This window comes from Primulina huaijiensis, chromosome 1 (genome assembly GCF_012295235.1).
Source record: "Primulina huaijiensis isolate GDHJ02 chromosome 1, ASM1229523v2, whole genome shotgun sequence".
NCBI classification, from domain to species: domain Eukaryota; kingdom Viridiplantae; phylum Streptophyta; class Magnoliopsida; order Lamiales; family Gesneriaceae; genus Primulina; species Primulina huaijiensis.
In genome coordinates, this window is record NC_133306.1 from 25,954,345 (window position 1) to 25,970,684 (window position 16,340).

The window sequence follows — 16,340 nt, forward strand, 5'->3', positions numbered from 1 at the left end:
CATGGCGGGCTGGGTTGATGAAATATCAACTCATTTGGAGGAGGGCTAAAAAAGTTGAACTTGTTTGGGTTGTGGGTTGGGGCGAGCTCGTCCGTCATATAAAAGTTTTATTTTTGTTTAGTTAATTTATTATTTAGGTCTGAATATATGTTTTCATACGTCCTGATGCCCCAATGGATTGGAACACAACATTTGTGGATGACGAAGACCTTATTTTCGGGGTCAAAATGTTTAAGATTTTTGGACAGGTATCGGATTTCCTCACCATGTTTTAACATTTCCGACACTAGAACGAAGAACTGGAGAGTCATATTACAAGGAATCATGTGGCGCATGATTTGGATGCTTCTTTCTGCATGACAAAATCAATGGCAGTGCTTCGTTTGTGACTACGGTAGATCTGGTTTGCTTCTGTATGATTTTTATTTGCCAAAAATACATGGTCTTAATATGATATAGACTTATAAAATCGAGATGGTCGTATAAACATATGAGACTGAGAATGAGAAAATGTTCGATTATTCACGTTATATAGACGAAGTTTACATCGTTAGAGCACAGAAAAAACGACGATATTTTAAAAGTCGAGAAGCTTGTATATCAAAATATGCAAATTAAATACCTAAATTTTTATGTCTATTTTTTAATGTTTTTTAAAAAAGATATTAGAAGAAAATTTGAAAAAATGTGGAGAGATTTTGAAACAACCTGCCGTTTGAATAAACAGTAAATATCACATCAAACCCGAAAAAGAAAGAAACCAACTAACCTGTATTCAATGCAACATATGAGTATTATATATAGTCTTTAAAGCAAACTTCAGCTTCCTTATTTGAAACCTTTCCTCTCGAGCAAAACGACGGCGTTCTGGACAGGGGGGAGAGAGAGTCATGACCGGGGTGGTTATGGTGACGAGGGACGGCGGGACGAGCTCGAAATCTGCGGTGGCTGAGGTGCGGGAGAAGCAGGAAGACCAGCAGCTGTCTCTTCTGGACTTCATTCTATCGGCTTTGAGGAAGTCCATGGTGTCAGCCTGCCGTGTGGATAGGGCGGAGAGAGAGGTGATATCCGCCGTTCGTCACATGGAGATCGGGTGGCCCACCAATGTTCAGCACTTGACCCACGTCACTTTTGACAGATTCCATGGTTTTTTGGGTCTGCCTGTGGAATTTGAGGTGGACGTTCCGTGTAAAGCTCCGAGTGCTAGGTATGCCAAAAGTTGTTCCAGATTTATGCTTTATTGTCTTCCATTTGTTCATATTCCGCCTTTTTGGGTACCATGAAAAAATCGAAATCCCGTTCATTTTTGTAGTGTATACTGAGCTAATTTTTTCAAATGTTCCCGAACCTGTTTTTGGTGATTTCTAGGAGTATTTCGATGTGTAATTTTCTTTTATATTTTCTGAGTTTAGATCTGCGGCACTATGTAGAGGGTTATTGGGTTATTGTTTCTGTGTTTAATATGAGAACTAGAATCTCATGTTGCAATGGTTGCTAGCCCGTGCTCTGAAAATGTGTAGTGTAATTAATCTATGGATAAAAGGAGGAAACAAGATTTGTGTTTAAATAGCAATATGGGTCTTGGCGGAACATGCTTTGGATCTTGTTTGATTAGTTTTGAATTTATCATGAAATCCTTAAATTGGATTTGTTTACCCATAATACACACAGCCCTGTAGCCTTTTGGCCCTTTTCTATCAAATATCGTGAACTTGCTAAGAAATATTGTCCCCAATTAATGAAACAATTAACAATCCGTATATATTTAAATTTTCCATCTCCCATGGAGCATGGATAAAGATTGGCTAATCATAGTTATAAAAAGAGGACATCATGAAGCTAGTAAATTGTACTCTTAAGGATTCATGGACTCCTGAAAGCTACTAGCAGATGCTGAGCAAGGTGGTTTTCTCACATCTCAAATTTTTTTTAAAAAAATTTACCTGTAATATTCTCGAAGATAGTTTACGCATGAAGTCTCTTTTACTAAGCTATCGGTTAGCTCCGTGGGCATTGGAAAATTGAAGTTTTATGGCTTCAAGGACCATGAAAGGTTTGATTCGTTACTACTGAATTGAGTGTGTTAAAGGTGTTGTATGTTTTCTGATAAGGGGATGGATCAATGATTGATGCATGCATCTGCCTATATCTGTAACTTCATCTAGCACTGTTGCCATATCCCAATACTAGAATTTGCTGAGAAAGAGATTATGTTTTCATAACAAAGATTGTTGGTTTTTTAAAAGTTTATATTCGGCAAGTTACAGGCTTCTTGGATTCAATTTTGTAGTGTTAGTGTATTTGGAGTCTCTGCAGACTCAATGCAATGCTCGTACGATGCACGAGGTAACAGTGTCCCAGCTATTCTGCTTTTAATGCAGGAAAGACTATATGCACAAGGTGGTCTCGAGGTGAGCTAACATTGACTTAAATTCATGCCAAACGTTTCTCTGATTGTAATACTTTGGTTTAACCTTTTAAGTGCCCAACATCTGTATCTGAAATCTTTGTAGTCTGAGGGAATTTTTCGGATAAACCCGGAGAATAGCCAAGAGAGACATGTCAGAGACCAGCTCAACAGGGGCATTGTGCCTGAAGACATTGAAGTCCACTGCTTGGCAGGTTTGATCAAAGCCTGGTTTCGGGAGCTCCCATCTGGTGTTCTTGATGGGCTTTCGCCTGAGCAGGTTTTGCAATGCAGCGTTGAAGAGGAGGAATGTGTGGAGCTTGTTAATCAGCTAAGACCAACCGAAAAAGCACTTCTTGGCTGGGCAATTGACCTCATGGCTGATATTGTCGAGCTAGAAGAATTTAACAAAATGAATGCAAGAAATATCGCTATGGTTTTTGCACCAAACATGACTCAGGTCATCCATGAAAACCATTTACGTTTATCTTCGAATTCTGCTCTGTTAATTTCTACCTAAACTGACCGAGCTGATTTAATTTTGCGGTCTTCTGCTAGATGTCAGATCCATTGACAGCTCTCATGCATGCTGTTCAAGTGATGAACTTATTGAAGACATTGATAATTAGAACACTGCGTCAACGTGAGGAGGCTGCTGGCGAAGGGTACTCACCCTTGTCGCCTCATTTTTTGGATACACGAAGTGATGGCAAATACGAAAATCGACAGGAGATGGAAACTAGCCATGAACCGACCCCAGAGGCCTCAGAGGATGACTCGAGAGCTCTGTACAGCCCATGCAGTGATGAAAAATGTGAAGTAGAGTCGTTGAGCGAGATAGAAGAGAATTTCTTAAGACAACTAGATGAGAAAAATGAGACTGCTGCCAAAAACGGCTTCAGGAAACGATTAGAAGGTATTTTGTGTAGTGGGCTTATGAGTCCCACTAGTAATTCTACGTTCATTGCAGATTCTTATCTTACATCATCCGGTAACAGAGAAGAGAGTTCTCGACTTAGCACGAGTAACGGTGAAGACTCAAAAACAGGTTCAGTTTCTGTTATCCATAAAATGGATTCAAGAAACATGTCCGGCAACGTCGGAGAACCATGCAGAATCTGTGATCTCTGAGCAGTCTTGTGATCCTTATGCATCTGTTTGACTAGCTAGACAAACTTTCTGTAAATTTCTGTCGTAAGTCTTAGGATTCATCATGTTGCAATGATTTTAATCTGATTGTTGTAAGTCACTTTTCAGTTCAGGACTGAACCAGAGCCTTTTGCTCGGAATGAAATCATCTTCTTTATTTTGTGCTACACAAATATATATTGTATAACAATTTCAATTATATAAATATTTACTTGTCAAATAATTAGAGTTTAAGGTTTATTATACCATATGTAATTGTGTAGCAAAAAATGCAATACATGTTGAGTGGGGTAAGTGAGTCTGTTTTAGAAGAATCAGTAATTAATGATTATATTTCAACACGCCAGTAATTAATTATGAGTTCTTTGGAATAATGTGACTAAATTATTTTATGGGTGCCCATCATTTCGTAAGAAATTATTTCCTGATCTGTTGAACTTGCGTGAATTAATAACTTTAGAAATTGTAATCAACATCATATTTAGTATATTGCCAATGGAGAGGTAGTTAGCAAAATAACGTTGGTGAAACATTTTTTTAAAAAAATGACATTCTCATGTATAATTGAACACTCAAATATAATTGAAAACGATCGTTTCAAAAAAAAAAAATAAATTTGAACAAAATTATTCTCCCAAATATCCCGTCGATCTAGTTTGGTTGCCTCATGCATCTTGAACCTAGATGCTTATTGATGATGGGGAATTTATTATTTTTGTTAGAGATTCTACTCGTTGAAATTTAAAGTTCAATAAACCCATGAATGAGTGATATAAAAAAGATGTATATTTATTTATATTGTATAATATAATATTTAAATTGAAATAATCTTTTTTTATATATATAAAAATGTGTTTTCTTGTATGATATTTTTTTTACTACCACGATTGATTTCTTATTTAAGTTAATTAAACTACAATGAGATTTAAAAGCAATGTCAAAATTTATGAAAAAAAATACAGATAAAATTTTTATGTAATATATCATATATATGTTGATAACAATGAGAAGCTTTAACTAATACTAAAAAGTAAAAACAAAAATCAGTATCCTCGCAATTGCAAAGCCTTGTACAAATTACAATGATCACTTTTTAAGTGTTGCATTTAATTACCAAATATTCTATATTTCTTATACGTATACATGCATTTGTATGTATGTACAAAGAATTCATCAAATTTCCTGAGATTCGTTATTTTTTGAATCTCAAAAAACAAAAAAAATAAAAAATAAAAAATTTAAGATTGTAAACAAGCTTCCCAGAAAAGCCGATCACTTTCTCTCCCACCTCTCGAATCCTTCGCCTCCTCCGGCGGCTCCACCGCCGTCCGTCCACCGAAGCATTGATCAACCACGCCGTCTTCTCCATCATTATCGTCACGGTGTTCTACCCCATCGTCCTCCTGCCTACCAAAACATCCGCCGACATTATCATAATCTTCGCTATTAAAACCAAAGCAGCCTCCATCTGCCGCGTCAACCTCGAGATGCACATCCGCGCATTCAGGCGACGATCCATCGCTGCAGGACATCGCATCATCCTCCGATTCCGCCTCAGATGCATCTCCGACGGCGACATCGATACATTCGACCTCGGAATCGCCGCTCGCCTCGAATAACATGTAAGTAGATGCATCAAACGAAACTCTTCCCCAATTCATCGTAATCGAAATTCCTCAATCGAAGAAATTACAAGGAAACGCTCTTCGATCCTTTCCTGCATATATATGCGTGTACGTATAGTGGATAGGTGAAGAAAATGAGGGGAAAAAGCGTGGGATGGGCTGTCTTGTTTTGACACCTTGGTGAGCTAATGTGGTGCGTTTACTGTTTGTTTAGGTTATGTTTTGGGGGCCGACCTTTTCTGTTCACTCCTTTTCAATTAATCCCTTTTTTTTCTTTTCACGTGGGCAGACAATGAAATAAATTCAGTCAAGTTGTGAGTATTTTCGAGTTTAAACTTGAAATTAAAAGTTCGTATATAGTATACTTATCAATTTATTTTTATTGATTATTCATATATTTGTTCACTCGAACTAGTGAATGAAGACGTATGAGTCTTGACTTAGAAATGTGAAAGACAGATCAATATATATATATATATATCATCACATCTATCGATGCTCACATGAGTGTGCACTATAAGTGTGAAGTATATCAAAATTATATACATATGTATATATAAGTTGGGCAGGCAGGTGCCCATGTGTTTACGGTGCCAAATTTTCTAGAATGACTGCTGCAGACGTTTCCTCTAGAAGCAAATGTGGACCTTTGGTGTCTCACTCACACACGCCAAACTCATTTAAATATAATCTGACATTTTTGCTGGCAACATAAAATTCGTGCATATTTCCGCATATTTTGACCCTCATATTAATACAAAATTAATAAATCTTGACTGGAGAGGCATACATGTAGATTAAAGTTTAATGTGATATATAATTTTAAAAATTAATAGTATTTTTTATGAAAATTATAATAAATTTAAAACAAATTTTTTTTATTTAAAATTAATGTTTTCATTTCTATATTGTCATATTTTTTTAAAAAACAATGTCAGTTAAGGGTAGTGATATTCTAAAAAAAATGTTGACTCATGATATAGTATATTTAGGTGTATATGTCACTAGAGTGCGTTTTAGTCGAATCGGTTAGATTGTATAGATAACAAACCTTATGATTATTAAAATATTTGACTAATATATGGAATAATATCGAATAAATAATAATTTGTTTTGGTTTGATTGACTAAATTTGTGATAGAATGATAAATTATATTTTACCTTTTTTAATCATATATGTTAATGAACTAAGTCGCTATTGAGTTATTCGAAGTTCGATTCTATAAAAATCTGCTTGAACTCGTTTAGTTAGACTCGTTAAGATAAACGAATAGAGTTCAAAATTTACAATATTCGGCTCTTTAACTCGTGAACAAGTTCGTTGTTAAGTTTCCGAGTCAGTTCTTATAGATGACAAAAATCTATTAAATTTATTTATTATAATAAAGTTACATATTTTATTATGAAAATAAACTTGGAATCATAAAACCTAATTAGATAAATTCTTAATATTTTTTAAATTAAGTTTTTAAGCATTTTGAAAATACTAAAACGAAGCTCATATTTTTTTAGTACATCAACATTTTTAATGTCAGAGATCAGCTTTCATATGTGCATTTTATATAAATAAAATACAAATTAAAATGAGACTTTTAGACAAAAGGTTTAATTTCAAACGCATGGAAAAAAAAATCGTGTTTTTGTCCAGGGTTTGTCCAATTTAACTTCACGAAATATTATCCACCATTTAAACGTGTCAGTTCATTTGTCCAATTTTTACTTGCAAGACGACAAACTTCACGTGGATGGGAGGGACATGTCCTCTTTTCCACCCTCTTATTTTCTGAAATTATATAATACAAATGTTTTATAATTAATTTGATTAATATTTAAAAAAAATCAATGTGTAATTTGGAATCTAGAAAATAAGTTGAAAGATCACACGAGACAACAAAATTGATGACACATTACATTACATTTATCGGTATGCTCCTGTCACTTAATATAGACGAGCAAACTTAGTAGATAAATGTGATGTTTTTTATGTTAATTTAATTTAGTGTTTTTATAATAATTTTTTAATGATATAATCATTTTAAAATTCAAAAAATTGGATAAAATTTAAATAAAATATTATAAAAATTTTAAATTTGAAAAATGGATATAATAATGATAAGAAAATAAATAAATTCATTAAAATAGTTATTTATATTATTTTTTATTACATGAAAATAGAGTATTAATTTTAAAGAGATATTGTTGGTATTTTATAAAATTTACCACGACGCCAAAGTTAGACACTGTAGGTGTCTTAAAGTTAATAATACAGTATACATAGTATAGAAATAACATTATTTTTCTCAAACTTGATAACATATTTATAGATAACACACACTTGTGGTGCATACGCATTATTGATAGAATATGTTAAGCTTAATTTTTTATTTTTTGTAAAAAAAACCATTGCCATTTCATTTTTCATGTGTTATGTTACGCAAATACAACGTATGATTCCAGCCCCGAATATGATTTCACTATTTGACTTCAGAATATCTGAAATGAGCATGTAAGTTGATCTTTTTCTTTCCTGAAAACCTTTTTTTTTTTTTTTTTGAAAAAATAGTATCCAGATTTTGACGTGGAGACTTGAGGAATAAATTAGAAATATTCGTACAATTTTCGATGTTATGAATGAAATGAATTATGTAATTTAAGCAATGTTTTTTTTTAGGGGAACTTTTAAATCAGTTTGACTTGTTAAAATGTTTACCCTTTCCAATGCTACTAGGCCTCGAAAATGTATACAATGCTTTGTTGAATATATCCCAAATAATTGAAATGTTGATCGAGTTTGGTGACAAATTCTTATACTTTTTTTTAAAAAAAGTTTTATAACGCACAATTTTAAAAAGCATACAGTGGTTTGGCTTTTTTAATAATCTTTTTTTTTTTCTAGTAACGATGGCAGCATAGTCGACCATCCTTAAGGTCTAGAAAAGGAATAAATTAATTATAATAGAATATCTTAAATGGAATTAAGATGAAGAATACAAAACGAACGAATTCCTTATTTGGTTCTAATCTTGTGAAGCAGTACAAGGGACGTAAAATTATTTTTAAAGACCAAATCGTCTTTCGGTAAAAATAAAAATTTATTCAAGAAGTTTTTTATTATCATTATCATGATGATTAATGCCCATTATTAATCTTAATATTTTTATAATGATGACAATAATTTAATTTAATTATTATTATTAATGTTGTATAAGTTTATATGAGGACGAGTTTGACGAAAGGAAAATATTTAAAAGAGATGAGATTACTAAGCCCAAACGAGAGAGAATAGAAATTTCCACGAAATGAGCAATTCTGAATTCTGAAAAAAAATACCCAACTGACTCAAAAAATGACCAAACAAAGAGGAAATTTCGCCCGTACAAATACTTTCCAATGTTGGCTGCGCCGCAACTTTGGCATGACAAACTAGAAAATAGGACCACAACTAGGAGAAAAGGCAGAAAACGTAATAGAAACAAAAGTAAATTTTTAAAAAGCCAAAACTGATTCCCTAGAAATATCCACTGAAATTGGCAACGAAATCATGCTAAAAAGAAGACTAAAATCAATAAATCAATAGTATGTCTAATTGATGTGTTAAATGTTACAATACAAGTACAGTGGCACATACTTCCTCGGGAATTACAGGTTTCTGGGACCGGAGTCCTACAAAGATTGGCCATGGCACAAAAGTGGGATTACCGTAGATCCACCTCAACATCCTTTTTTCCCATATTCTGAGATCTCGAATGGTGGTTAGCGCTCTTGCGTGGCTGTGGCTGAACATGAAGTTAAAAAGATTTGTTTTGCTTATTGTCTCTTTTAAGTTGAACCTTCAATTTTTTCCCACCTAATTGGAAGCCATTCATCGTGTTAATTGCATTATCCGCTGCTGCTGGCGAATCGTAGCTCACGAATCCTGCAGATATGAGGTAATTATAAGAAAAGGATGAGCATTACTTGTATATATTTATTTGCAATGCAGAAAGTTTATACCAAAACATTTGCTGACTCCCGTTGCTTTGTCGATGAAAACCTTGGCGCTCACTATTCTACCAAAACGTTGAAAGACATATGCTAGATCGTCATCCCCGAATTCTTGGGGAATGTGGTAAATGAATAAATTAGCTCCTGGTGGACCTGCTTTAAAATCCGTAAGAAGAAACATTGATCTTGTATAGTGTATTTAAAAAGTAATAAAGCAGTGAAGATTCTTGAATATAATTTCAACAACCTTCAATCTGACCAGAACTTGTATTGACACTTGAAGATGCTGCAGATTGACGGTTTGTGGTAGTAGGTGATAGAGGTCCGGTGGGGGCCCCTAGAGGCCGACTACCCATAATTCCTCCGGGATATGCCATAGAATATTGAACTCCAGGAATTGCTGGATACGTAGATCCTACATAGCTAGCGGGTGGCATGTAATTTCTTGGGGTCATTCCAGATGAAGGGTCAGGTGTGACTCCACGCATCACATTTCCCTGGTTTAAAGGTGGAATTAGATTGTGGAACGCATGTTGGTTCTGCAATGGTGGTAGTCGATACTGCATGAGTCCATAAGTCCCCGAAGTCTACAAAGGCGAGCATAAATTGATGTAAATGTACCTTCAGCATCAACAAGAAGTGCCAAAAAGAGGAAAGTAGTCCATTAAATAAATTTTTGTTAAGACTTAGAAAATAGTAGCGTATGTGAAACAATTCGGTCCTTTTTCAAGTATAGAATACAAAAACCTGATACCCATATCCATTATATGGTGGTATATATCCCATTGGCAAGGCACCGAATATAGAAGGATGCTGCCTGGAATCAGCACTAATCGGATTTGATGTCTGCGACAGCACCTTTTGAGCCCTCCGTGACTGTCTTTCTTTTTCGGTATCAGCCCACTTGACTACCAAAGGAACAGTTGAACCCTATTAAAAGACCAACAATTTTAGAATTTAAACAATTCAATCGAACAGTGATGCTCGACTAATTTTGGGGGACATATACTTTTACTTGAATGAGAAATATTATGCCAGCAGCTTCTAGGTTGTACAGCACCACCAACAAATAAATGTGAGGTACCAAATTTGAGTCCCTCTTACCCGATGTGTCAAAAATAAATAATCAAAGAATATTGACAAGTGATAAGCCATCAAACCCGAAGATTTCCAACTGTACTTTCCTCTTATATTTATTCTAGGTAGAAGAATTTGACATCAAAATAAAACAACAAATTAATGCCATGTCCGTTCTTGTGAACAATTTTGAGTCCTCCAAAACAAAGAGAGACGCCATCATTCACTTTTAGTTTCTTTCAAAAAAACAAATATTCCACCCACTTGGTATCTCCAATATAACTATTTCAACTTCCCAAAAATACCTGTTATTATATAGTATTATAATTTATAACTCCAAATACAACAATTTAAAATTTTAAAACAATTCTAAAAATTTCCGGAACAACTCGCAAGTATAATAAGAACTATATTTTTCCTAAAGAAGACCAAAACACATTTTATTTCCCCTAAATTCTCAAAACAAAACCAAACAATAGTTTCCAGAGTTTAGGAACCAAAAGGTGGAGCTTTGAACTTATTTACCAGATGCTTTATCAAGGATACCTGTTAGTTCTTCATATGAAAATGCACGATAATGAATTCAAAATCACAAATTTTTTATGCGTGATAAACCTCAAATTCGTACTGAAACAAACCTCCATTTTGTGTTTTCCATTGAAAGCTTCAATGGCTGAAAGTGCTTGTTCTTTTGTCTCAAACTTAAGGAAAGCGCAACCTACAACAAACAAGTTCCTGGATTAGGATTTAACAGGATAACTCTGATATGCATAAGCTAACAGAAAAAAAATGATTAAGTGTATCCAATTCACCTTTGCTAGTTTGCTGCGAACCTCTAAGAATTTGCAAGTCTTTTACCCCTCCATATTCCGAAAATAGAGTTAAGACGTCAGCATCCGACACGTTTTTTGGGAGCATACCGATAAATAGCTTGTGCTCTGAAATTTTTTTGAAATAAGAAACAGCATAGAATAACAATGCAGGAAAGAAGAACAAATAAAAACTTATATTAAACAGTGAAAAACTAGCACTGCCATAATTAAAAGGAATATTTTATTTTAAAAAAGTAAAAGAAAAATAAAATCACATTACACCTAGTCTTTCCAACTCTCCATCAGCGTATTTAACTTGTAACGGACTAGATGCCTGAATTGGACAGAGAACACATCATCATTATACGAAAATGAGGACAATGCACACTAGGCAAAATCATAATACATAAAACACATAGCAAGTTTTCCAAATGGAAGAACAGTTTATCTTCACTAATACTAATTCCACAACGCAACTCATGCAACATAAAAACAGAAGCAGATATTTAATCAGGTCAGCCGTCAGCATTTCCAAATTGGAAACACAAAGTTTCTCTTTATAAAAACCAGCACAAATCCTTATCCAGCATATGTAAGGGCAAATCCAAATTGACCAACTCAGTTATACGCTCAATGATTCACTGAACCTATAAAGTAATATTTTAAATGAGGAGAGGCGGTGGCGGGGCAGTCAGTCACCGCCTACCGTCTCGATCGCCTAGGCGTTTTTTTATGTAATATATGTTATTAAATAATATTTATGCATAAAAAAAGCTTTATACAATATAATACGATTTAGACAAAGTACAAATAAATATATAAATGCAAACTAACAAGATAATTAAAGTGGCGGTGGTGGCTGGAGGGGGTTTGAGGCAGGTGGTGGCCGACGGTGGAGGACACTTAAAATCAAAAGTAAATAAAAATAAAGTAAGATGTGTTTTTATTATATATAGGGTTTTTGAAATTGATTGAGTTTGACTTGTTTTTAAATTTTTTTGACTTTGACAGTTGATTAGGATTTTAAAATAAAATCATTGACACTTCGGCCGCCTCCTCCGCTAACTCGCCCGTCGTACAAATCTCTCGTTATTGTTGAGTTATTGACCTTTCAACATGCACATGTACAAAATATGAAAATATGCATTTATGCACAAGGAATCAGTAATTAGTAAAGTCAAGGGGTTTGCAAGCAACTTTATGAATACGACAAGTGAACTAATTTGTACCATCATTTAGAATTACACCCAGTCTCTCAAACAAACACTTATTCCTAATATCAGTTTTCATATAAATTTAACCAAATATCAGAATTAAGTATCTGTATCTAATAATTTCATTACCTAACCACCAATATTGTGCAAGTCCTGCTCACTTAGCATCAGTATTTTAAATCCATACATGTGAATCGGATATCACTTCCAACTTATTCCAAACAAGTAACTCCATCTTGTAGCAACAAATCCTGAAAGTTCACCTATCAAAAAAAAATCCTGAAAGTTCACCTGATTCTCCTCAACCAAATGCAAGGTCAAAATCCAATTCATGGATTGGGATCTTGCAAATTATCATGGAAAATAAAATCTAAACTAAATTAGCAAGGACTTTCTGCAGTCCGATGTGATTTCTTAATCTTATAATCCAACTAACCTTTGCATTGTGCTAATAAAAGAATTTTACTAGCAGTTATAAACTTCAGCACCCATGCATGAAATAATAACTTCACCTGATAACATTAGCCTCTGCTTCTTCCTTATGAAAATTAAAAAAACATTAATAATCTACTTTCTCACTGCACTGTTACACTTCTATCTTCGTAAAATCTTGCTAGAGTCTAAACAAGCCGAGTAACCATTTATATCAAGAAACCATCAATTCCACCAAACCATAATCAAGACAACCCAAATAAGAAACATTCATGCACAGCTAGTCAGCAACTAAATTCTACATTAAATCAAGTTAACCAACAAGTTTTACCGCGTGTACTCAAGCACATTGTCCAATCTGTGTGACAATACAGCACACAAACAAAATTACACTAACCCCAGGCAGCGTCTTCTTGTTATGGCACGCATCTACCGCCTTGTCCGCTTCCTCTCTCGAAGGACAAATCACAAAACAACACCCTAATCCAAACACACAGAAAATTAGGGTTTTCAGAAACATAAATCCCCCAAGAATACTCAAAACCACACAATCCGATCCACCAAAACAAATATCAAACTCAGCATGCAACGAGAGTAAGAAGGAAAAAACAAACCTCGCGAAGCACGCGTTTCCTTCTCTTTAATTAAGTTGACCTCGTCCACAATCGCAAATTCCCTGAACATTGCGAGGAGCTGCGACTCCGTCACGTGCTTCGGCACATGACCAACAAAGAGCTTCACGCTCTGCTCAGCTTCTGCCATTGACGTTCGCGCAGAACTCTCCCTGTATCCACAAACACCCTCGATTTTCTCCAAAAAATCTCTTCAAACACTTGACGTATGATCCAAATCTCGCCGAATTTTCGGATCTGTTCTTCGTTGTGGGCTGACTCTTCGCTGTGACGAAGGGAAATTGGGAATTTTTTTATGGCAAAGTTGGGATCTTGAGTAGATTTATTATGATTGGAAGGATCGGAATTGACCTCGATTTGGTAATTAATTACGAGATGCCACTGTTTTCGGGTTTTTGTTCCAACGGTTTAGCCCAAAACAGATAAAGTCAGCGGTTGACTGAGCTCAGAGTATAATAGTAGATTCGGACTGGTATGTTTGTGTACTAAAGGATAATCTCTTGGATCGCTCGAATGACCATCCATGGGACCCACCATTTAAAATTTTTTTAATTAAAATTTTTTATATTTACAAATATCAGTTATTAAGGATAATAAATATCATTTATTACTTTTTTAAAAAAATATACATATATATAGTTTCAAATAAGAGAAATTGGTTAAATAATTTCGATCCACTCTTTTTTTAAGAAAACGATCTCCTCAAGTGTATTTCAAACTTTTGACTGGGGTTAAAAAAATTACCCCTTTCAAATATTGCTAATTGAAAATGTATAAAATAATTTAAAAAACACATAGTTTCATAATAATGTAGTACCTACCACATGTGAAAACCATCAACAATCATTTGGTTGAAAGAGATATTAAATCAATTTTTAGAATTTTAAATTCAAAACCCCTAACATTGAATGTACTTGACTAATTTATAATAAATTTTGAAAGCATTAACTTTTTCACTGTGGCTGATATAATTTTTCCAAAAAGTAATTAGAAACAAAGGTCTAGAATTGAGATTTCATGGCTTCTGGATTTTCATATTTAAATAAGATAAAAAGATTGACATAAGTTTATAATTAAGTTACTGAGGGCACAGAAAAAATTGTCGACGTGACCTAATTGTCGTATAAAGAATTAATCAATTATTTTTGTATTGTCTTCGATGTTTCATAAAACCCAATATTGAGACTGGTCGGTCTTCAAAACTTAAGATGAAAATCGTTAATAATCCTATGACGTGAATTCAGCTGTTTGGTTTCTCAAAGAAGATGATTGAAAATAGCAAATCTGGGATTTCGTTTTATGAAGGAAAGACGAGGCTTGAAGTTAATTAAATTAAAGAATGGCATATCGGTAGATATCCCTGTGAAGTAGGGGGTTGCAAGACTGTCCCGCCAAAATTAACCATCATCCAATAACAATAATTTATGAAAATTTGCATTCCATTTTTTGTCACTCATGGATTTTGTTAGTTTTATTAACTTGATTTCGATAAAGGTGCAGAATTGTAAAAGAAAAATTCATCATTATTATTTTTAAGACAAAAACTTGTGTAAGACGATCTCACAGGTCGTATTTTGTGAGACAGATATCTTATTTGGGTCATCCATGAAAAAATATAACTTTTTATGCTAAAAATATTACTTTTTATTGTGAATATCGGTAGGGTTGATCGGTCTCACAGATAAATATTCGTGAGACCATCTCACAAGAGACCTACTCTATTGTTAAATAATGAGAATAATGAGAATTTAGTAAGGTTTGAGAAAATGTACAATTGCTCGATTTGAAAACTCGAGTCTTTTTAAAAACATTGAAAAGGAATGGGCAAAAAAAAAAAAAGACAATGCAACAATCAAGGAGACATTTATGTGATACAGTGGGACATGTGGTGTTTACCTGTAAATTGGGTGGAGGTTAATCAATTAAATTGCAACATGAAAATGAAAGTATCACGTGTTAAAAAAACTTATATAAATTTAGACGTAATATTTTTTTATCATTAAATAATTATTATATAAATCACTTGTACCCTAATTTCTTGTTCTCCCAAGTGAAGAATATGGTCTTCCTCGCCAATGTGGAGTCCTAGTTTCCAGATGAAGCAAGTCACTGCATCTCGGACGTTCATCGATCGAGGTTTCTTCTTTTTACCTATTTTGTGTTCACGGTGGTTAAGATTAAGCTATTATTATTATTATTATTATTATTATTATTATTTTGATGACATGAGAACTCACAGTCTTTATCTTTCGGTTGTACGGAGTAAATATTATAAATCATATTGAATCAGTTCTCTCGAGAAGATGTTGGTTAAGTTATTATTGTTAATATTTGTGTGTATTCTTACTTTTGATTATAAATTTTTGGTTTATTTAAGATTTGGATGTTGATATGTATATAGATATGTCATTTTTTGTAATATAATTTATTTATATTTATTATTTTGTCATTTCCATGCATAGATTAGGCCAGAAAATAATCACATTTGTCGAAAAATTTTGTTTAGTTTTTTACAAAGAGTTGTGCATGAAAAAAAAATAATCAAAAACTTTAACCATTAAAAGGTAATACCTCTATTTTCGTAAGGGAGCACTTTACTTTTTGTTTTTTTTTGTTTTTTGTTGCAGTGACTTTTTGATTTTTTGTCCTAGTAAAACAATACTTCATTATAACTCTATCTTCATGACTTCATATGGCGAACTAAAACTATCTAACGAGTCGTATTTTGTAAGACGGATATCTTATTTGAGTCATCCATGTAAAAGTATTATTTTTTATGCTAGGAGTATTACTTTTTATTGTCAATATCGGTAAGGTTGACCCGTCTCACAGATAAAGATTCGTGAGACCGTCTCACAAGAGACCTACTTCATTTATAACTTTTTTGTTTGTTGTAAAATAATTAATGTTACTTATAATTTTTTCGTGTATAATATAGTTATTTTAATACATAATTGTAGCAATATGAATTAAAAACTTCTCTCACAAATATTGTGATATTTCTTGTT

General features: G+C 33.6%; 2 protein-coding genes across 3 annotated transcripts; one reads left to right on the forward strand and one right to left on the reverse strand.

The window, feature by feature from the left end:
* Positions 1 to 778: 778 nt before the first annotated feature.
* LOC140989510 (rho GTPase-activating protein 2-like) lies at positions 779 to 3,717 on the forward strand. The gene is made up of 4 exons (XM_073458721.1): positions 779 to 1,207; positions 2,291 to 2,411; positions 2,514 to 2,867; positions 2,966 to 3,717. Exons 1-4 carry the CDS (start codon positions 891 to 893, stop codon positions 3,536 to 3,538), a joined length of 1,365 nt encoding a protein of 454 aa, XP_073314822.1. The 5' UTR covers positions 779 to 890; the 3' UTR covers positions 3,539 to 3,717.
* Positions 3,718 to 8,741: 5,024 nt separating this feature from the next.
* Positions 8,742 to 13,620, reverse strand: LOC140989550 (RNA-binding protein BRN1-like). Of its 2 annotated transcripts, none has more exons than XM_073458791.1 (9): positions 13,315 to 13,620; positions 13,098 to 13,180; positions 11,337 to 11,388; positions 11,055 to 11,180; positions 10,881 to 10,960; positions 9,913 to 10,095; positions 9,413 to 9,752; positions 9,175 to 9,321; positions 8,742 to 9,097 (listed from the first exon to the last, which is right to left on the reverse strand). In XM_073458791.1, the coding sequence occupies exons 1-9, from the start codon at positions 13,460 to 13,462 to the stop codon at positions 8,970 to 8,972; spliced, it is 1,287 nt and encodes a 428-aa protein (XP_073314892.1). In that variant the 5' UTR covers positions 13,463 to 13,620; the 3' UTR covers positions 8,742 to 8,969. The 2 variants fall into 2 exon arrangements, with proteins under 2 accessions (XP_073314892.1, XP_073314898.1); XM_073458797.1 differs by having other exon boundaries at positions 8,744 to 9,097; positions 9,175 to 9,318.
* Positions 13,621 to 16,340: the final 2,720 nt, after the last annotated feature.

Coding starts and splice junctions, on each gene's coding strand:
- LOC140989510 (XM_073458721.1), top strand. CDS start 891: ATGACCGGGGTGGTTATGGTGACGAGGGACGGCGGGACGAGCTCGAAA. Junction 1,208..2,290: donor TGTAAAGCTCCGAGTGCTAG/GTATGCCAAAAG, acceptor TCAATTTTGTAG/TGTTAGTGTATTTGGAGTCT. Junction 2,412..2,513: donor ATGCACAAGGTGGTCTCGAG/GTGAGCTAACAT, acceptor AAATCTTTGTAG/TCTGAGGGAATTTTTCGGAT.
- LOC140989550 (XM_073458791.1), bottom strand. CDS start 13,462: ATGGCAGAAGCTGAGCAGAGCGTGAAGCTCTTTGTTGGTCATGTGCCG. Junction 13,181..13,314: donor GGAAACGCGTGCTTCGCGAG/GTTTGTTTTTTC, acceptor TGTTTGGATTAG/GGTGTTGTTTTGTGATTTGT. Junction 9,753..9,912: donor ATAATGGATATGGGTATCAG/GTTTTTGTATTC, acceptor TCGCCTTTGTAG/ACTTCGGGGACTTATGGACT.